Here is a 22,522-nt window from a genome sequence, read left to right on the forward strand (position 1 = left end):
AGAGAGACAGAGAGAGGGAGAGAGAGAGAGAGAGACAGAGAGACAGAGAGAGAGAGAGCGAGACAGAGAGAGGGAGAGAGAGAGAGAGAGAGAGAGAGACAGAGAGAGACAGAGAGAGAGCGAGAGAGAGACAGAGGGAGAGAGAGACAGAGAGAGAGAGAGACAGAGAGCGAGAGAGAGAGGTAGAGAGAGAGAGAGGTAGAGAGAGAGAGAGAGAGACTGATGGTCACACTCGGATCATTCCTGTTGTGTGTTTGTGTGTTCAGATGTATCAGGGCCCGGAGACGGACACGGAGATCTGCACCCACCACCCCGGAGCGCCCGTCTTCCACGAGGGGTGAGACGCAAACGCACCTCGCTGCATGTTTCTGCTCCTCCACTCCGGATATTACAAACAAAGGCTTTGTGCAAAATCCACGACAACACAATCATAATTACAAATCTCTGTTTTGACAACCCCCCCCCCCCCCCCTCCTCTTTTAAACAGTAATTAGAGCGTCACTACAAACAAAAGCAGTAATGCAAAGAAAACAAAGTGAAGGCTGTGTAAGCAAAACAAGAATCATAAAAGCTGAGAGATTTTAAAGATCAGCGAGTAAAATAAAGAATATTTAACATTTCAAAAACACTTCAGAAGTAAAGAGCAGCCCCCGAAATAAAAACAGAACGAGAACATCAGTCCACTGTTAGTTTAGCTAAATGCTGCTCGTTGGATTTTTACCGATTAAGAAAAAGTTTGTGTCCATGAACAGATTAAAAGGCGATGAGACACTTAAGCTGTTTTCACATTTGCAGTCCTGCAGTCTGACCTGTTTCATGTCTTTGTAGTTAAATTCCCTCTGTGTCTCTCTCCCTCTGTCTTTGACCTGTAGGCGCTGTTTTTAACATCTTGTTTTTCTCTGTTCTGTTGTTGCTGGTTAGATATAAGTACTGGAGCTGCTGCTGCATAAAGACGATAGATTTCAACGCTTTCCTCGACCAGAAGGGCTGCACCACGGGGAAGCACTGCTGGGTGCCGAAGAAGGTAGAAGACACACCTGAGTTACTGTCTATTACTTTGGCTTTAGTTAGCTCGAAGACACATTAAAAGGAGACAAAAACAAAGCTTTCAAATACAGAAATGAAAATTCAGCGTCACTTTATTTACACAGCTGCCTTGTTCTTTATAGATTAGAAACGTCTTTACAATGAATCCTTAATTCACCCAAGTTTATTTCATACCATTTTTACAATAAAAGCAGAGTCTAAATAATGTAAATTAAAACTTAAAGGTGACATATTCTCCTCCTCTTCAACAACTTTAAATAAGTCTCAGAGCTCCTCAAAACATGTGTGTGAAGTTTCTTGTTCTAAATCCACTCTGATCCTGTATTTGATCATGCCTATAAACCCCTCTATTTCAGCCCTGCTCAGAACAGGCTGTTTCTGTGTCTGTACCTTTAAATATGTAAATGAGCTGTGTCTGACCACGCCCCCTCTCTGGAAGGGGAAGTGGCTTCAGCTTTCTCACTCCATGTGCTATTGTTTACTTTGAGAAGTCAGACTCAGAGGGCAGAACAAACACCTAGCTGTGGGAGTGTCACCCACCTGGGGGAGGGGTTACTGCCCTTTGTGATGTCATGAAGGGAAAATCTCCAAACGGCCTGTTTGAGCACACATTTAAAGTAGATATTCCTGCTGCTACTGACGCTCCATTTTCTTTTACAAGTCATAGTTATGAAGCAGAGTCGGAGGTCCTATCTCAAAATCCTCACTTAATATTCTGTGCCTGACCTTAGAGTGTGTGTGTGTGTGTGTGTGTGTGTGTGTGTGTGTGTGTGTGTGTGTGTGTGTGTGTTTCTACAGGACAAGAAGAAGGTGGCATGTCGACACGACTGGCATCAGACAGGAAACAATGTCGTCGTAACCATTTACGCCAAGAACGCTCACCCACAGTTAACCTGCATCGAGGCTAACAGGACCATGGTGAGTTCATGTTTGTGAATACAGGGGCTGGTTTTCAATCGCCCCTTATGTCCTGATGGAGGCTCAGTTGAGTTGAAAGTTCAATGCACTTCCCTGTGAATAAAGACATTTTGGTACGGATGTTGTGCATCTGATTCTCTGATGATCGAAGGTGAAACACTTTTTCCTGGTGAAGTAGAGAGCTACCTACGTAGCAGTGGGGATGAATCAGCAAAATGACATTAATGGTTTATTGTATTTATTGAATGTTTCCATTTCTTTGGGATTTATTATATTTTTAGCTCAAGTTTAGCTGAAGCCTCAACATCTATGCAACTCATTCAAACCAGTTTAACATGTGACTTCATGAAGATCAAGATGTCTTTAAAGGCTTTATATGCGATTTTTTTTGATCCAGCATGAAATCAAAACAACTTGCGCTGCATTGTTGTGTTAGCATGCTAATGCTAGCGATCTTTATTATGCTCGTATCTTCACACTGCATGTAAATTTACCTGAAATGAGCGTGATCTAGAAACACAGTTAAGCAGTGAGTACAGTATGTTATTCTTCTTTTCTCTAGTCCCTCAATTAAACAACTTTTATACACGAGGGGAGGAGTCAGCCGGCCGTCCAGACGATGTAAACAAAGTGAAGATAGGACTCTGAAAACTCTGAAAACATCACAGACAGTGGGACTCGGGTGTTACACCCATTGTAGACAGTCATGACTCACAGAGTTATTTTCAGAGGAGATACTTGATTTCTATTACATTTAAGTGCGAAAAATCACAAATAAAGCCTTTAAAGAATTTAAACGTTTTCTACATTGACCTCATTCTTGTCTCTTTCCCTCTCTAGCTCACATGTCAGATTCAGTTTGAGGACAACAAGATTTTCAAGAGAGATTTTCACTTCTGGGGGGTGAGAACCAGCTGATTGAGTCTCAGTAGATTTGGCCGTTGGTTAAGATTTATTCAAATCTTTTTTCCTCTGTGACGAATCTTACCTTCAGGTGGTCGATGTGAAGCAAAGCTCGGTCAACATGGTCCCATCCAAAGTGGAGATCATCCTCCGCAAAGCCGACAAAGTGGCCTGGGGCAAACTGGAGGACCCCAAATTCAAAGCTGAACCGGAGCCCGAAAAAGAAATCGTAACCACAGAATATTACCACCCGGACCGGGACATCGATGACAACGACATCAGCGACTCGGACGAGGAGTGGGCCTACGATTTGCCAGAAAAGAAAGCGCAGGAGGAAAAAGCGGAGAAGAAGAAGAAAGACGAGGAGATGGAGAATCAAAGGAGGAAGGAGGTGGAGAAGGAGATGAGGAGGGCAGCGGAGGAGAGGAGGCGGGCGGAGGAGGAGAGGCAGAAGCTGGAGGAGCAGAGGAGGCTGGAGGATGAGGGAGGAGATTACGAAGGCATGCCAGAGTTAGAGTAAAAAGATACAAAAGATCAGAATTGGTAGAAATAAGAGCAAATTAAAGGCAGGGTTGGTCATTTCCTTCAGATCCACTTTTAAGATTTTGGTTGAAATTGTCTTGACAGAAATTAATAACTCAGGTTCTCTGAAAAAGGAATGAAGAAAATCCGTCATCTGTAGCAGTTGTAAGAATGTAAAAACTTCGACCAATGTCTGCCACGAGGTACCAATCTGATGAACCAATCAGGCGCCTCCCTGTCTCCCTGCTCGTTCTCTACCCCTTGTGTGTTTATACTGAGAGTTTACTTACCGCTGAATGAGACATGACGTAGTTTATACAAAATGCAAGCGATGAGCTGAGGTCCGCTTCTGGAGCAACGGCACTCTTGAATGTAAGTGAGGGGGCGTGGCTTTTGACGGATCACAGAGGGGAGGGGGCGGGTGCAGACGGAGCACTGAGGGAATGCTACTTTCAAAATCATGCTAGTTTTGGAAAATGACCAACCCTGCCTTTAAAATAGATTTTTTGTAATGAGGTAATTTAAACGTTTTTTTTTTCTGGAATCATTGGAGTCACATTTATGTTTTTGGCTGCAAATCTAAGCTAACGTCAGAGGTCCTTCTGAAGAAATGTAAGGTTTGATTCTCTTAAAGCGATTGGTCGACAAACACTGGGTGCTTTGTTTTTTATTTAAAGCTTGAAAATTGTGAGATTTGTTTCCTAGAAAAAGGAAGATTTACTGGATGAAACTTAAATAAAAGACCATCGTTTCTGTTTCTAATTTTGTCTTCTTTTTTTTTTAAATCTCTCAAACAAACGGTGTTCCTCAACAGGAATAAGAGGCTCTATCGGTTGTATAAAGAGTTGTTATACAATGCACGTCGCCCACATTAATGCAGAGAGATTAAGATTAATGACTCACTTAAGAGCCTAATGAATCACTGGAGTATTCACTGGTGTAACAGGCGGCCGCTGTAAACAAAACATTTAGCCTTTAGCTCGTGAGTCATGCTCAAATTGTATTTCCACACATTGTTTTCCTGAATATTAGCCTCAAACACACCTACACTGTTACTGCTTTACTACACAGAGTGATACATGCAGCACGTGGGTGTGATTTTTTAAACAGGCAGGTTTGAGAGCTACAACCAAAGAATGAGACGTAACACCTTAAATATGCTTCAAATAAAAGAGCTTGTTGTTGATTTATACCTGATGGGTTAACAACAGCCTTTTGATTTGGTTCTTGATGGGTAGAGGATACATTCTGACAAAATGCTAGTCTGATGTGAGCACATGTTATCTGTGATTTATTTAGATTTCCCATAGTTCTGTGTTTAAGTCTTACGAAACCAAACGACACCATCATCACACTTCAATAATTCATTTAATTTTCCAAGAGTTTGCGCTGACGTTGTCTTTGTTACACACTGCACACGATAACACGATTAAAACACCTCCCAACGTACAAGGTCGTGCAACATCTAGTCTGGCTTCCAACATCGCTCGCACAGTCTCAGTACATAATGTGGGCTGATCAGATCAAAAGGGGTGCGTTCACAAATGTCATCAATGGAATACTGTTGCACAAACATGGCGGAGTCACGCGTTGGTTCATTTCAGTGTTTTTTTTGTTTTTTTTTCCAGCTCCACAAAAGTCCTTGGAATAGTTTCAGTCAAATGTGACATTTTTGTGTTTAAAACAATGACAAAAAAAATGATTTAAAAAAACCAACAAAAAAAAACACATTCTGATATGTAAAAGAACAAACAAAAACACCATGAAGTCCTCGTTTAAAAGAGCAGTAAACACAGGCAACAAGATTTTTGTGTATTCCAAAAATGGCTTCCCAGAATGTGTGGTCCCTCAACTTGACAAACCTGCGTTCGTTTTTCAGCACAACTATTGGTAAGTAAAGCGTAAAGTAGACTTTTTCAACCGATGTTACAATTTCAAAATGGTACACTAATGTTCACCCAAATATTGGCTAAACACAGGCTGAGTATGACATCTTTTTTTTTCTGTGTAAACAATTCATCAGTAGTCTGCAGTAACACTGGAAAATCCCATTTACTTTGGCTTAAAGTTGGAATAGTTTCATATCTGCATTTTCTTCTTAAATTAATGTCTAAATACCGATTTGAAAGACACTTAGATGACATTGCTGTGGCAGTGGAATAACATGTAATCACATTAATAACATTGGCGTTAAATGGGAAATCTCAAGCTGCTGTGGGAGTCATTGTACAACCACTGATGTAATAAACATTTGTGTATACATATTTATCATTCATTTACGTTTGGTTAGATATATTACATTTTATCAACACACATTTGTCCGTATACGTTTATCATAAATAAAATGTTTTTATCATCAAATTAAGTTAAAAAAAACACTCAAAATCTTAAAACACACGCGCACACATGCACACAAATGTCTTTTTTTCCCCATTAAGTTGCGTTTTTGTAAAGTGCAAGGCAAGATACAGTAAACTTTGAAATGTACGACATACAACAACATTCGCATCTGAAGCTAACGCACTCTCACACGCGCTCGTTGTATGTCTCGTAACCCCACTGAACTTGGTACAAACTTGGCACGACACCACTAAAGCCTCTAAGGTGTAGAGCGTTAAGCTGGCACACTATGGATACAGTAGCACAATCCTACCAGAGCTGAACATCTACAGCGCCTCACAGTAAACGAGCCCCAACAAAGGTTAGTTTGAGAAAGATATCAACACCTGAAAATAAGACGAGAACCAAGCATTTACATGAAATGGAAAAAAAAGTAAACAGCCTCTTTACAGGATGGAGCCTAACGCTAAAGATAAAGTTTGAATGATCAAACGCGAGTCAACACTGAATGCTAACGTCGCGGTTTTGTTCCTTTTATATTAAGTTTTAAAGTAGTGGAGTTGTCACATCAAGTTATTTGTATAACATGAAAAGGAAAACGTTTCTGTTATTCGTCAAAGTACCTTCAAATGTTGTAGATTAACTCCACTAACCTGTATGTTAGCTAGCATTGACTGACGTTCAATCGTACCAAGGAGACTTCACTTGTTTAATTACATCCTGGTAATTAAAGTTTCAAAGCTGACATTTTGAGAAATGTACACTCCCTGCTGTCTTTAAGATAAGTATCCTTTTTTAAAAATCATCTCTGTGCCATCATTACAAAGTTAACCTGAATGCATGTTACGCTAGCTAGCTTGTTTAGCTAACATTAGCACATGACTAAGCGCTTGCGTATGGGAAAGAGAGCCCCATCTATTAAAGACCTTTTCTTATTTACTGTATGTGTTTATTTAATACCTTAAATAAAAAAATATGTTTGTAAAACTTAACACAACAGAATCCTTCTGCGTTTAGCTAACATTCGGCTAACGTTGAAGCTAACGTTGAAGCTTTGCCACATCATGATAACCCGACACAGCTTACATTTTTTTCTAAAATGTGATTGAAGATGGATATTTACACCATTTTAAATGTGCCATGTTTTTCAGAAAATCTTTAAATAAAATAGTCACCGTTTCTGGGCTACAGTTGAGGACTCATTATTTTAAGCTAAATGAAATCAGTCAGGTTTGGAGGCAATTTTTAGTCCTTGGTTAGGGTTGGGGAGTTTAACATGATTGGGGAATCACTGTCCAAATTGTTAAGAACATTTTGGGTGATGCTTAAAGGTGTATTTTAATTTAATTGGAGAATTTTTCCCAATTTTTGCCGAAAACTGGAAGCTCCTCCCAACTCATTAATATTTTCTATCTCATGGTACCCCAGCATATTAGCAAATTTACCAAAATGTCCCTTCATTTCTTTCAAAAACATCAAAGTAAAAACAGGGTAGAAGTTGCTTTAAATTTTAGCCAGTTCCTCAAAGCAGCACCTGAATTCAAGACTTGTTTTTTGTTATAAGCTGCTCGATAGTCGGGGGTTTGAATCAATTACATTCTCTTAAAGTTTGGACACAAAATAAAGCATTTTACAGACATCTAAGAGTCAAAACCCCCGAACAGCTGGTGTGGAAAGCAGCAAGGACGGATCCAAAAAAAATTGCAAATGCTGCCGTTTGAAGAAACGAGCTAAAATTCACTTTCCTCGAGGCAACTTCCTCCCTCACTGTGAGGCGGAGTAGGGCTAAGTTTGCATGCAGAGACACACAGAACAGCATTTATTGGCTTCGATTATATGCACAGTGGCCAAGGAGTTTGTCAAAGGGGGAAGCAGCAAAGCAGATCAGCATTTAAAAATAAGATATACGAAAAATATATATATATATATTTTTTGCAATAATATTAATATAATAATAGCTTTTAACCACAGACAAGGCAAAATTAAATATCCACTGACTCTTATTCCTATGTTAAATATACAATCAGCAGTATGGCAAAGTAGAAGTAATATACTGAGTAATGTTTTATCAAAGCGTCCTTGATGCTTCCTCCTCCTGTAAACACCTTACACTGCAAAAACATCTGACTGCTTGAGTCATTTCGTCTGGTTCTGTACCACCAAAAGGATTTATTCACTGACTCCAGCATAATTTAAGACTTTGATAATAACAGAGAGTTTGTACCGTACATTAAATCCTACACTCAAAGATGTTTTTGTAAGGCTAATCTCCAGACGAAATGACTCGTCGTAAACAACGCTATTTTTGCAGTGCGGCTGCATAGCCTCAGAAAGCACAAGTCAGACGACATCCTATTTAAGAACCACTTTAGAACCACAACAATAGAACCTTTGTGAAATCTTATATGACGTTATCATTATTCACAGGTAAATAATACAAGTCCACACAGGTACATTCCTCAGTATATTTTTTTGCAACATTTAAGATGTTTCCCAGTTCAGTAGACGATAAGGTTGAGATGTTTCAGTTTGTTCATTTTTCTTGATTTGTTGCCGTTTTGAGTTCTCATGGCAGTAGCAACAACAAATAAATACTCTTTTCCGAAAGTCTTGAGAAAAAAAATCAAAGTCCAAAGGCTGCAAGTTAAGAATTAAAGGATTGAAAGTAGAGACGAGAATTGAAAGTTTGTAACAACTTGTGATAGATAGAAAATAAGACGGCTGCACTCGACATGCAAAGAGAGCACCACGTAAACACATTTCTTTGTCGAAAAAAACAAAACAAAAAAAATTGCAAGAGCTTTTTCTTCCATTTCTTGCTTGGTTTGATTTGCTGCTGGTCAGGACAACATCCTTACTCAAGCAGGTAAACACAACCCAAAGCAGAACGCCCAATGGTGACGCAATGCAATGCAAAACCAGGCCCCTTCAAAGTACGTCAATAAAATGAAAAAAACTGAAGGAACGACGCCTTCATCCTCTGAGAGGAGACTTCAAAAATGGAGGGAATGGCGTAAAAGTCGGGAAGATGGTTCCTCGTTTCTTCTTCCTCACGCCTCTGACTGGTCCCCGGGTATCACGGTCAGAGCGGAGGAGCTCCTCGCCCCTGATTGTCAAAGTAACACGGGGCAGAAATAAAAAGCACCTCATTCGAGACTTCAGATGCCCGGAGAATCCGCTTCAGCCGCCCCACCTTTGATTTCCCAAGTACCTGCAGGAAGAAGAAAAACGAGGAGAAGAGGAGATTTAAAATCTCTCTCAAGGTCCAAAAAAACTATCGTCCCAAAATGATTGGTGTTGGAGAAACACTTGAGCTTGGACGGCTCCCAATAGAGAAGGTGCAGTTACATTTTTCAAGCAACTCTCCTCCGGGACAATAAGACCTTCAAAGACCCTCGGCTCTGATTTATTAAAATGGCCGGCTGCCATTTAGGTTTTGGAACATCGTGGTTCACTAGCTCACAATGGCAGGGATCCAGTTTTAGATGACGGTGTCAAATATAAAGATACGCTTGCTTTAGGAGATGTTCCAAGACCATGTAGAGAGAAAGAAACAGAAATGGATCTACCATCTACCAAACAGGGAAAAGAACTACAATACCCACGATCCTAGTGTCACAGAGACATCTCTGACTGGTGGAATTGCTGCTACCAGGAATATGTTTCTCGCCCCACTTTGCCCTATGTGAACGGATAGTTAGCTAGCTAGTTCGGTAGCTAACATTAATCGTTCTAACCTTGTTATGCCACAGTGAATGTAATTTGTATATTCACACAACACAAACTACAACACTTGTATAAACAGTATAAACATTGGGATGGGTAGTTCCTTGACTCTCCCCAAAAAATATGTACACAGTCTTGTACCTTCGACTTTTTCTCCATTTTCCCATCATCTTCGTGCCAAATCAAATATTTTATTGTTACGAGTGTTGGGATAGCTGGTTGGTTTTGTTTCGGGCTTAAGGCTCTTCAAATAAAGATTTTCTGAAATGTCAATGGAGAACTTGAATGGGGAATCTTACTTACTGCTTACTAGAAGTGGAACCAGAATGAGACGTCGACATAAATGAAGGGTAACTTGAACGTAAGAAGCGAGCTCTGGGTCTACCCCGGGGTCTCCTCCTAGTTGGACGTGCCCAGAGGGGAGCGACCAGGAGGCATCCTGATCAGATGCTCAAACCACCTCAGCAGGCTCCTTTCTATTCTGAAGTAGTTTCCTTTCAAAGGGTGACCGGGCTCAACCTTAGAGATGGAGTGAGGAGCTCGGACATATCCAGAGGGAGCTCGGATTAGAGCACCAAGTTACATCAGACACTAAGATATCTTACACACTGTGGCTCTAAGGTATCACCGCTGGACAGGATGTGGAGTTTTAGACAGCTGGAGCAGACAACAGAGCATGGATCGGTCTCCATAGAGCTGTTACCGATACATAAATAAAATGTCTGAATCAGGCCTGAACAAAGGGGACTTGTATGGTTTGCATACTGTGGCTGCGAGGCATCATTACTCAACACATGGGGGAGTTTTAGCAGCTGGAAAAACTGAAGAATCAGAATCGTATTGTGCTCCTTAAAGCAGCTACACACATAGAAACCAATGTGATAAAGTTTCGGTTTTGAGACAAACTGAACCTTCTGAACTCTTACCTGAGAGGGAGCTGTTGGACTTCTGCTTGTGGAGCTTCTCCCTCTCCTTCTTCACCTTGGGAATGATCTTGAGCTTCATGCTGCTGCTGCTCTTACTGCTGCCCCGAACCGAGTCCTGGAGCAGAGACAGAGACCAATGAAGACATGGAAATACACCAAGAGACACATGTAGAGACCTGCTGTCTGGAAGGAAAGAGGCACGAGGTTGTTTTATAATTTCACAGATTTTTGATTTCTATTTTGAAGAATTCCAGTAAGTATCAACAAATCTCTCCTCAATAGTGCATAAAAGGTTTCTATGCTGCCAAATTGTACTGACTTCATCCTGAAGGGGGCAGTATTTCGCTTAAAAGCTGTTTGTCAACTGCCAATTCATGAAATCAAAGGGGAAAAATAAAAAAAAAGATGCTGAAGAAGAAAAGGACGTTATTTCTGCTCAGATTTGAAAACTTAGAAACCAATAGAAACAACCCTTAAGGATCTCTTTTTCCATGTACCACCATTAGAAAGCCAATGGGAATTAACGTCTTCTTCTGCGTTTACTGGTGGATTACAGCCGTGCATTATGCTTTTGTAGTGAGTCTAGTTCAATTACCCAACAACCAGATGATGAGAAACGTGACTATTGCCCAATCAATTGTTGGGAAAATTCAAAATGTAGCTTTAAATTCACTTTGACAACCTGACAGAAACATGACATGTGATAATAAGGTGGTTTTTCTCTCCAATCAATACAAACACAGTCAAATCATTCTGACTCCTCCCACCTCCTCGGAGCACTGCATCAGCGGACAGATCCAGTGGATGTCGTCCAGCTTGTGCAGCTCGGCGCTGAGGCTGTTCAGAGTCGACCGTAGCTCCTCCTCCTCCGGACACTCCGACTGTGGACGACGGGAAAGATGGAGTCACTTAGATACCATCAGAGATATACCAGCGGATATGGAATGTTGAACCATTCTAAACACTGTCCTATCTCTAAAAAAGGCACAAAAGGTCATTTTTTAAAAACCATCTGAAAATGCTAAACGCTAACATCTGCTCTGTTTCTGTATCGTAATGGAAATCGTTATGGAAATTGACAGATTTGTAATCACTGAACATCTGTTAAAGCTGTAATGTAATTAGCATTTTTATGTCTCCCGTCTCATCTTTTCTTTCTGACTGTGAGGAAGTTTAGGGAAGACAAATCTCTACCTGAACTTCATCACACAATGTCTCCGGATGGACTTCAGATGTAATCAGTGGAAGTTTTGACTAATTAGTCTGAACGGGGGATGTAAACATTTCCAAAACAGAGGAAAGATAAAAGTAGAACAGATAAGAAAACAGAACGGATGAGTTTGTAAAGTCATCAGTTTTGTTCTCATTGCGTCGTGTCGTTTTTTTTCCCCTGTGTGTTTGCTCTCCTGCACGAAGGTCTTTTGTGAAATAAAAAGGTAAATAAACCCAAAGCAAACAAAAAACTGAACAAAAAGGCGATGAAACACAAAGTGAAATGTGAGACGCTGCAGCAGAGACGGGCAGTGAGAGAGGAAACAAAAGGACACAACAGAGCGAGGGCGAGAGAGAGAGAGAGGACCAGTACCAGTAGTTTTCCATCCAGCAGCATCTTGGTCTCAGCCTGCAGAACTTTACTGCTGTTGACGATTTCCACCGCCGTGCTGCGACTCAGGCACTGAAAACATGAAACCAGAACTTCATCAGGAGGAGCACAGACGCCTCGTGACTTAATGTAAAACATGTGGTTTAGCACGAAACATGTGTCAGCTGATCCGTCTTAAAATCTACAGTCGTCGTTAATGAGGGTTCCTCGCTAAAAAATGACTTTTTCGAGGATATAAATAAATAAATGAAGATGTAAATAAAGACGATAAGAGACCAGAGTGTGTCGCTTTAAATGTCTGAGCTGCGATCCTTGTTTTTCTAAAAATCAAAATGAGCCATATGTGCGTCCGTCTGTCCCCCTCAGAGTCTCACCTCGGGGCTGGACAGTTTGGCCTCGGTGAGCACCAGGGCGGTGGCGTTGACGGCGTGAGCCAGCTCCTGCTCCACCAGCTTGTGGGTCTTGGCCGCCTCACGGATCCTAGAGAGAGAGAGAGAGAGAGAGGACGAGGGAAGACGTCAGAGACTGAAAAAGAGCTTTAATTATTATTTTGATGAGCAGCAAGGCAAGAAATATTGTTTTTTTTAACAATTTATTTTGGTCTTTTTTTGCCTTTAATTAAGAAAGAGGACAGTGAATAGAATTGGAAATCAGGGAGAGAGAGAGAGTGGGGAATGGCATGCAGGAAAAGAGCCACAGGTCGGATTTGAACCCTGGCCGACGGCTAGGAGGACCACAGCCTAACCACTAAGCTACCACTAGGCTACCGGCGCCCCAGCATGGTCTCTTCTTCTGTTGCTCCAACCTTGGAGTTCATTTTGATGATGTTTATACGTAAAATGACGCAACCAGGAACAACTAAGCTTAACAGCTAAAAAGAGAGAGGTCAGTATTTCTCTGTGCTTTAAGAATCTTCATTCTCAAACACCTCACTGTTTAGAAATAATCTCCATCTTCTAAAACGACTGCAGTACTAAAAGCCTTTTTATCTGCTCTTCAATTCTCCTCTCCCCATCGATTTCCCCCGACCTCGAGAAATCCCCCACATCAGCATTTTTTAAAACTTGTGGGATGAATTTAGAAATGTAAGGTAATTAAGGATCGTCCTGGAAGGAGAATAACGTTTCTGCTAACTTGACAGAGAAGAAGCTGATCAAATCAAAAGAGACCACTTGAGACGATCTAAGAGGTCATCAGATGAACATAAAATGAAGTTTAGGTGAAAATTCAAGAATTCAACTGCTGATCCTGTTGAAAACAGCCAGGATAGATGATTAGTAGTTAAGTCCCAGCCTCTGATTAGGCCAATAGCCACTCATAGATTTTGGATTTTGGGGTGGCCAATCAGATTTCAAAGGGGGGCCCAATGCCACCCCTCTGTCCACACCCCTGCCTACAAAGCAAATCCCCGTTTTGTTGTGTCTAAACAGGACCATAATACATCAAATAAGACCTGAAACTACAGATTGAGACCAGAAAACTTGGAGAGTGGTTATAAATTATGTTAGAAGAGTTATTTTTTCACTCACTTTAAGTGGAAAAGCCCCTAGTGGCCATTTGAAAGAATGCAGGTTTAAGACACGTCTGCATTTGCTTTATTCCTTCAGTCCAAAAAGCTGTGGGCATTCATTTTTAAACAGTTTTATTTAGTCAGGGACAGAAAACATGAAGTGCGTCTCACTTGGTGATGAGTGTGTCGGCCACCAGTCCTAGCTGCTGCACCTGAGCGCACTCCTCCTCCGTCAGGTACTCCATGGACTGCTGGGAGTTGAGGCGGGGCCGGTCGGCGCGGTAGCTGTCGATCTTCCTCTTGTCCTCCCATGACTTCAGAGTGCTCTCGAACGCCTGGTCGTTCAAAAACGTAAAAAAATAAAATACTTATTCTATCTTATTCTATCTTATTGTGACGCTTCATGTCTGGACTGAAAAAGAGAAAGCAGGCGGTGTTCTACTTCCTACAAGTGTAAATAAACCTGTTGCTAATTCAGTGTTAACCTGGCATCCAGCAGAGATTACACTTATCTGAGAAATGTGAGCGTTTGACTGAATAAAAGGCTCACTCGGGAGGATGAAAGCAGTCAGCCAACACTCTCCTCTCTCTGCAGTACTTAAAGAGAGAAACCATGGAAACAAACTGCCCAAAGTGCTCGGCTCAAGAGAGCTCTCGATGGTTTGAGCAGCGTGAAGAGAGTACAAACACACTGGCTCTGAATCTGATTTAAGAAATCCCGAAATAGAAAATAGTCAACAACAAGGGCAGAGATCCCAAGAAGGAGGGCAGTGAGAGTTTCAGCTGCAATATTTATGACAGGAATCTTAGATTAAAATCTTGAGTAACACTTGTTTTCTTTCTATACTATACAGCTTATAATTCATATTTGAGTGTGACATTACTCTGTCTCTGGTGAGCATCTGCGCTCGGTTCTTGTGGACGATCTTGACGATGCCGGGCGGCTGAATCCAGGCCTCTCCGTCCACCTGCACGGGGACCCCCTCCTCCCCCAGGATGGTGATCTTCACCTGCCGGCACTGAGACGCAGCAGAGCAGAAAACAGCAGCTGTCAGATTAGATTTCTTGTTCCTTTTTTTTTTCTCTTTCATGCATGGGCTGCTTTTTGTCTGTCTCCTGCTGTTTGACATTTTTTCTGTGATCCTGTAAAATCTCCACCTCTTATAGTAACATGAGTGCCAACAGCCTGATGTCGTTTAGAGATGAGGAGAAACATTTTAGACTTTCATAATGACTATAAATGATGGATGTGTTTTAGAGGCGGGGATGTGTGTTACCTGTGCAATGCGATGGTGCTGCAGGTTGATGACTCTGGACATGGCCATCTGCATGCTGCCAAACACCGCCACCACCTCCAACTTCTTATCATCAAAAGACGGAGCGCCAAAGTTCTGAACGTCAGAAAGAGGAGAAAAAATATTAACTTTAACCTTTCAGATCTGTCTACCCAAAAATAAAGAAATGGTCAGATAACACTCACTGTTGAAGCCAAATAGTTGATTTAATGATTTATTGGATATTTTGCATTTGTTTATCAATTTTGAGTTGTTTATTGATTATTTAAATGAATTATTAATTAATGCCGAGTGGTTGAGGAAAGGACGGTGCGTAATAAAAACTCCGCCCCACAATTGAACGAGCGAGAGAGGCTGCCAATGAAAATCAGTTGTTCCCAGGTATGCAGTCACACTGTTTTTAGACCGCAGCAAAGCAGCCACAAAATCTACACAAAAAAGAATCTATCGCACCGGCCTGTGTCTCCTCCACCCCGGTAAGAAAAGCGCATCGGCCTGTTTCTCTTCCCCCCCGGTAAGAAAATAATGTTAAAATTGTCTGGTAAGAAGAGGAATAAACAACCTTAAAAACGAAGGAAAACTTGTGGTTAATTGGGCGTGTCTAGCAGCGCATATCCTGGAAACCTAAAGAAAAGTATTGCACTTTTACTCACATTATCCTCCTTAGTGCCTCCCCAGAAGTTGATACCGCCTGCGTAGCTGGGGATGTTGAGCACAGCCAAGCCCTGCAGACTCGGCAGAGACATGGGAACACCGTCACACTGGAGAGAGAGAAAGAGGAGATTTTAAAAAAGCTGGAAAACTCAGAATGTGTGAGAGAAATAGCTCATAGCGTTCTCATTTTTTTAAGAGAAGTATATATAGTGTCTGTGTGTGTGTGTGGGTGTTTGTATCTGACCTCCAGTTGAACTCGCTGCTCTAGGTTCTTGTACGTCTTCTGGACCAGCTCTTTAGTCCCTAGAACTCCGTACCACATCATGTTTTTGGTACGACTACTGCATGAGGAGACAGGAAAAATAAATGATTTAACACTGTTTATATCACATACAAAACATTTACTTTGATCAAAGAATTCTTTCAGTCACTCAGGTTAACAAATGCAAAAGAAAGAGGAGATCATCTGTCGCAGACAATTTCTATAAGGTTGCTACATGTTTATTTAAACAAACTTCAAATATATTAAAGGAGAATCTTGTACTTTTATTGCCCAAAAAGATTCCTTTATTACTTCCATAAAGAATCAGAAGTTACTAGTTGTCTAAATCTGAGGAGAGTTTTCGTAACCTTTATTGACTTTCTTTATATGCAGATGATATACTTCTCTATGTGTCTGACCTTATTTAATTCATTAACAGTATAAGTAAGAATTAAATGAAAAATGTTTTTATACTGAGATCATGTACTTCTCTATGCTTCGATACTTATTTTATTTATAAAAAAAAAAAATATGAATGTAATGGACGATTTCGTTATTTGCAGAAGATATACTACTTTTTGTGTCTGACCTTATTTTATTTCTAAACAGCAAAAATTAGAATGTAATGGAAAATGTCTTTAAATACAGATGATGTACTTCTTCATGTGTCTGACTTTGTTTTTTGTATTTTCAGGTTTATTAACAATGTAATGGAAAATGTCTTTATATGCAGACGATACACTACTTCATGTGTCCAAGCTTATTTTATTTAGGAAGAGTTTAAATTAGAATGCAATGGAAAAAGTCTTGAAACTTCTTTATGGCCTTGTCCTAGTTTTATGTGTTTACAGTATTATTAAGAATTCTATGGAAAATGTGCTATAAACATATCCAACAGAGAACCCTGCCCATGTCTGTATCTTTCCATGCTTTAGCAAAAATCTAAGAAAATATAAAAATGTTGATTACTAGATCATGGCTGATATTGGCTAGAGAAACACTTGCTGGCAAAGAGAGTTGTTGGGTTACATAATTAACGCTCTGTAAGCAGATTATTATTAGTCTGGTGTGGGTGAGCTTGTTCATACCTGCATTTCTTCGGGTGCTCATCTCTCTTGTTGTTGAACTCGAGCGAGATTTTGGCGTCCAGGCCGATGCCAAAGTAGTTGTTCATCACACACTTCTCAGAACAGTGTCTACAAACACAGAACGTAAATTGTTTATTAAAAAGTGGTTACTCGATAATAGGAGCAACTTATTCAGCGACAAGACGAGGATGTACTTACACAGCGTCCTCGTTGAAGGTGACAGTGTTCAGGCTCTCTGGTTTCTCAAGGACGATGGGGGACGTGGGACTTAAGCTTCCAAGACCTGGACAGAGGCATTATTTTTAGATAACGTCCAGAAATAATAAAAAAATACAATTTCACCCTAAAATTTGAATATTCAATATTGGACAAAATTAAAACAATCAAATAAAAAAAAGACGTCTGATGATGTTGGTGCCAAAGCTTTTCTTACATAATAGATTCATAGTTTTAAAAATACTCTTGTTTTCTAAAAATGTAAAAACAGCATTTTGGAGAATGTCCCTTCACTTTGAGTCCAAACTAAAAGAGACACTTACGCGGCTCAGCATCCTTCAGCTCCTCGCTGTTTTCTCTTTTGAAGGAGGAGGACGACGACATCCTCTGGACCTGCGTGTGTCGATTCTGCTCATCCACCACTGAAACGATGACAGGCGGCACGTCAAGACAAACATGATATCCAAAAAACAAAGAGAGGAAAAACTGGCACATATAAAAATAAAACCATAAATCTCTTGATGTGATCGGAGCGGTCTTTGGCGTACCTTTCTCGGCCTGTTCGATGATCTGCCTCAGGGCTTTTTTCAGGCTGTTGGCTCGGAGCATCAGCTGCTCCTTGGACCGGTATGTTTTACCCTCTGAACCCGACTCCCCACCACTTTCCCCGGGGCTCGAGCCGCCGCTCTCCTGGCTGGGCACCGACCCTGCCGGCACCACCTGAAAGTGGCGGGAAAGACAAGGATCAGCTTCCTCTAGCTGTCAGATAAATAAATGGCGGTGTTGAGTCCTTTATCATTCGCACTCCCTCTGAGATTTGTTTTATTCATGAGCAGCCGAAAGACATTATCAATAAACCAGAAAATGTCTCCTCATTCAAATATATTTACTGTTACTGCTCTGTGGAGCAGCTAAGTGGGGGGACATTTCTGGCAGGCCTCTTGATAAATAGGGAAAGGAGGATTTTTTTTTTTTTTTATGAATAAAATACAAAAAGTTATTGATGTGAAGCTAAACTTCACCGCCTCTCGCCTTGAATGGAGCAGTTGGTGGATTTATTCAGACGTTTTGAGGCAGTGTTATTTCTTTTAGAGCACCGAGATCAATCCATGAACTAAAGACTCCAAAGGGAGCAGGGGGAACAAAAAGCTATGCACTGTTTTGTGTTTCAGCTCCTGAGGGGGAAAGGGAAGAAAAACACTGCTTTCTCTGCTACCTCGGTAAAAGATCAGGATGAGTCAGGGGGATTTCAAAACTCTGATGTTTTCAACTGAGGAGGAAGACTTTTATCCTCTCAGAGCAAACAATACTTCAGAAATATAAAGAGGTAGTCTACTGTTCACTTCAAATTCATCATCATTGAACTTAATGGACGATATCTGGATATCTTGTGCCATTTAAAATCTCCTTAATGGTGACCAATATTTGATGTCTTAAAGGTTAAATATTATCATCCTTTTCAAGTTTAAATAAGAGCCCGACCGATTAATTGTCCAGCCGATTATATCATTTGTTTTAAGATTGACAACACTTTTAACTCCTCTCCATTCATTTTTATATCCATCTGTATCACTTACGGTCCTTAGGAAAAGCTGGTTTGATCTTCTTAGTCACATTTTTAGAGGATTTTTTTAAACATGTAGTTGACGACACATCTCATGATTTCGGACCTTTTTTTTTATTTGGTGACTATCAGACCACACATGGAGTTTGTTCTTGCTTTTTACCTGAGCCTCCGCTTCCTCACTTAAGGCCTTGACGAGTGAATCCAGCTTGTCGTTGAGCAGAGCACACTGAAACACAGAGAGGAAGAAGTGTTTAAAATCACATCACAACGGAGCGTTAAAAGAGAGCTCAGAGTAGATTTATACTCTATGTGGCTGCAGTTACCAGCATGAAATCCCTACAGATACAGAGATCTTTTATTTGTTGAAGTAATGGGAGAATTTCCCCCCAGGCGACAGTACGACATAGAAGCAGACAGTATAAAGCGCTCTGACAGGAAAAAGGTTCGGTGAAAGCTCAGGACGCGTCTGCTGGATGAAAAGATTTTCTCTCTTTTGGGGATGTCTCACTCAAACCGTTTCATAAAAAACACATTTGGCAAACGACACTTTCCCAGCGTGAGTTTCTTCACTTGTTAAAGATGGCTGCTGTAATGATTGAGTTTCATTCCATGACTTCCAGTTTCCCCACTCTCCCATTAAAAAAAAGACAAAAACATCATATTTAAGAAGCTGGAACCAGCCGACAACTTCAGTTAGATGGTTTTTAAAAACTTAGGAGACCACAGACATAAGGTCAGTTTAAACCGATCATATTCCTCAAATGGTTAACAAATGCAAAAGAAAGAGGAGACCATCTGTCGCAGACAATTTCTATAAGGTTGCTACATGTTTATTTAAACAATCTTCAAATATATTAACGGAGAATCTTGTACTTTTGCCTAAAAAGATTCCTTGATCATGTCCATAAAGAATCAGAAGTTACTAGTTTTTTAAATCTGAGGAGAATTTTCGAAACCTTTATTGACTTTCTTTATATGCAGATGATATACTTCTCTATGTGTCTGACCTTATTTAATGCATTAACAGTATATTTAAGAATGAAATTAAAAATGTTTTGCACAAACTAGACGACTCGGCCAGAGTGGGAGACCACATACAGACACGAGATCTCACAGAATCTCATTTGATCAAACGTGATTTGAGAAGAAAATCAAATAAGGACGATCGACTTTGTCAGATGACTGTCCTGCTGCAGTAAAATAATCATAATGACCCCAGACACACTTGAGGTCTCTTTGGAATACGACAATCCTTGAATCGGGCCACACCCCCCCCTCCCTCCCCTGATTGTTATGGGGGACAAATTGGGCCTATACCTAGGATATAGGTATCCTGAGAGAGATTGGAGGACGACATGCAGGAAAGGAGCCACAGGTGGGACTTGAACCCAGGCCGCACACTTGGAGAAATATCGCCTCCATACATGGGGTGCACTCTTACCGCTAGGCCATTAGCGCCCCAACAAAATGATGCTTAACTTCTGCCAAATGTCTCTCGTATTTATGTAGTTTAGTACTCCATACACACCTCTTCAGTCCTCATATTCAGATTTTTAAAGTGTTTAAAGAGAAAATGTGAAGTACCAGAGGGAGTGATGACTCTGAACACACACACACACACACACACACACACACACACACACACACACACACACACACCCCCCCAACAGTTACACGAGCTCTTACATAACGAACACACACCACATCACACAGAAAAAATAAAAAAAGCGTTTACCTTCTTTGCCATGGCGTCGGCCTCCTCCTTGTTCTCCGTGGCTCTCTCGTACGCCTTCCCCACCTCCGCCACAAAGTCGTTCACCGTCCCACACAGGAACCTGACCGAGGAGGGGGAGGAGGGGGGCGGGGGAGAGGGTGAAGGTTAACGTGATGAACGACGTTATTGTGGGGTAAATTAGCAGGTGAACACGTTTTTTAGCTTTGGTGATTTATGGTGCAGTCACACACACACACACACACAGGAGTGCTCTGAATTCATGACCACCTACCTGCCTGTCAGCTCCCCCGCACACACACACACACACACACACTTTCTCTCTGTTTACTCACAGCTGTAACTCTGCTGCTGTGTGACTCAGCAGGGAGGATTCTGCAAACTCACTCTTACTTTTAGCAAACATTTGATCCTGATAAACAAAGATCTCTGCAGGAGAACACGTTCTTCTTTCTCAGCAGGTTTGACTTCAGAATTCATCATCGGAGGCTCCTGTCCGACAGGGATTCGAACCAGGAACCTCCTTGCTGTGAGGTAACAGCGCTAACCACTGCACCACCGTGCAGCTTAACAGCCTGAATGTTAATGATTATTCTCCATAAATAAGGTTACACTTCCATGCATACAAACCGTCCCTGTTCATATATTGCTGTGACCTTTGACCTCATGGAGAAACTTGTTTAAAATGCATCGTATGATGATGATAAAAATGTCATATTTCAAAAACAGGTAGAGAGACATTCTTTGGTGTAGCGTGTTCATGACTACGTGCTCTAGACGTGTCCTCGGGTCCCTGTGGCGCTTTAAGATATGCTGCAGGGTTTCCACTACATCAGCAGCAGTTTAACACACACTCGTAAACACACACACACACACACACACACACACACACACAGAGGAGAAAAGTGCTCTGGAACAGCCGTCTCACTCTTCCCAAAGGGGGGACGACTAATGTACTTATGCAGGGAGGACGAGCGCTAAATACTGATTCATCTGTCTGCTGCACTTACAGCCGGGCAGCGCTTAATGTCCCCTCACAGTGTGTGTGTGTGTGTGTGTGTGTGTGTGTGTGGGGATGAGACCAAAGTGACAAAGATCAATACTCATTGACCAAACACTCTCCCTCTCTCCCCGCTCATCGTCCCTCTTGCCATCTTAATTCTTTCCCCTACATCCTCACTTCTTCTATTTTAACCTCTTTTTTTCTCTAAAGGTGTAAATGAGACGTACTTGGCAGAGGAAATGACATCACTGTGCTTGTCCGAGTCGAGGATCTTGGCGAGGTGGGAGGCCACGGAGTCTGCATACTGAGTGATGTGGACCTGAGAGACAGAGAGAGAGAGAGAGAGAGAGAGAGAGAGAGAGGTGTCAGAGTTTTAAAGGACAGGCTGCAGTTATATCTGTTTGAATCCTCCTGCATGAATTAGTTTTGGGGCTTTATTTAAGAGATGAGACAGTAGATTGAGGCAGAAATCAGGGAGAGAGAGACAGTGGGGGAAAGGAGCCACGGGTCGGATTCAAACCCGGGACGCCTGCCTCCATACATGGGGCGCACCCACTAACCACTGCTCCACCAGTTCTGGTAGTGTTTGTGTCCTTTCTGTCTTGTTGATGTATAAGTAAAATGTGTTTTCATCTGTTCATCCAATAACTTCTTTAACCACTTCAGAAAAACACTCAAATAAAAAACTTCAGAAAACCAGAGGGGATGAAAAAAAAAATCCTTACGCAATCTTAAATATTAGACATGTAAATAAAAAACCTGACATGGAGGATGAAGAGTCTTAAATGAAAGACTTTGTGTCAACACTACTCCTTCTATGTACTTATTTACTGAGCGCTTTGCAAACAACCGGCCTCAAACACACACATCCTGTTGTTTTCCTTTCAACTTCAAATGCACGAGTTGCGAGTTTTAGTTTTTAACTTTTTGAATCCTGTGGGGAACTTTCAGCTTGGGGCCAGTTTGGCGCCCCCCTGTGGACAAAGAAATGCATCTTTTCAACTTGCTGGTCCTGTACATACTTGTGTGTGTTTAAAGAGTATTTTATCTTAAAAAAAAATCAGATCCTGCTTTCTTTAAACAGTCAAAGTTATCTCGTTCTGTGGTGAATGTAAACAAAGGCTGTTTTGGAAACGTGCGGTTAATCTCCTAGCCTGTCACCTACCTGCCGGCGGCGCTTACAAGCATTCAAAAATGAACATACAGAAAT

General features: G+C 41.3%; 2 protein-coding genes across 3 annotated transcripts in view; one reads left to right on the forward strand and one right to left on the reverse strand.

Annotated features, from left to right (window-relative positions):
• zgc:92429 (uncharacterized protein LOC445063 homolog) overlaps positions 1 to 3,652 on the forward strand; it is a 7,348-nt gene extending 3,696 nt beyond the window's left edge. Inside the window, exons 7-11 of the mRNA XM_061031743.1 lie at positions 267 to 337; positions 922 to 1,024; positions 1,846 to 1,965; positions 2,806 to 2,868; positions 2,960 to 3,652. Of these exons, the coding sequence (XP_060887726.1) occupies positions 267 to 337; positions 922 to 1,024; positions 1,846 to 1,965; positions 2,806 to 2,868; positions 2,960 to 3,388 (786 nt within the window). The 3' untranslated portion in view covers positions 3,389 to 3,652. The remainder of the gene's footprint in view (positions 1 to 266; positions 338 to 921; positions 1,025 to 1,845; positions 1,966 to 2,805; positions 2,869 to 2,959) is intronic.
• Positions 3,653 to 7,534: 3,882 nt separating this feature from the next.
• si:dkey-172j4.3 (diacylglycerol kinase eta) overlaps positions 7,535 to 22,522 on the reverse strand; it is a 71,194-nt gene continuing 56,206 nt past the window's right edge. For both annotated transcript variants that reach the window (XM_061031704.1, XM_061031705.1), the window contains 17 exons: positions 21,540 to 21,631; positions 20,313 to 20,412; positions 18,738 to 18,803; positions 17,559 to 17,730; positions 17,334 to 17,432; positions 16,993 to 17,077; positions 16,795 to 16,902; positions 15,689 to 15,785; positions 15,444 to 15,551; positions 14,773 to 14,886; positions 14,380 to 14,514; positions 13,667 to 13,830; positions 12,360 to 12,465; positions 11,968 to 12,057; positions 11,150 to 11,263; positions 10,383 to 10,497; positions 7,535 to 8,941 (listed from right to left, as the gene is read on the reverse strand). In XM_061031704.1, the coding sequence (XP_060887687.1) occupies positions 8,889 to 8,941; positions 10,383 to 10,497; positions 11,150 to 11,263; positions 11,968 to 12,057; positions 12,360 to 12,465; positions 13,667 to 13,830; positions 14,380 to 14,514; positions 14,773 to 14,886; positions 15,444 to 15,551; positions 15,689 to 15,785; positions 16,795 to 16,902; positions 16,993 to 17,077; positions 17,334 to 17,432; positions 17,559 to 17,730; positions 18,738 to 18,803; positions 20,313 to 20,412; positions 21,540 to 21,631 (1,818 nt within the window). In that variant the 3' untranslated portion in view covers positions 7,535 to 8,888. The remainder of the gene's footprint in view (positions 8,942 to 10,382; positions 10,498 to 11,149; positions 11,264 to 11,967; positions 12,058 to 12,359; positions 12,466 to 13,666; positions 13,831 to 14,379; positions 14,515 to 14,772; positions 14,887 to 15,443; positions 15,552 to 15,688; positions 15,786 to 16,794; positions 16,903 to 16,992; positions 17,078 to 17,333; positions 17,433 to 17,558; positions 17,731 to 18,737; positions 18,804 to 20,312; positions 20,413 to 21,539; positions 21,632 to 22,522) is intronic.

Source organism: Labrus mixtus, chromosome 23, assembly GCF_963584025.1.
Source record: "Labrus mixtus chromosome 23, fLabMix1.1, whole genome shotgun sequence".
NCBI lineage: Eukaryota > Metazoa > Chordata > Actinopteri > Labriformes > Labridae > Labrus > Labrus mixtus.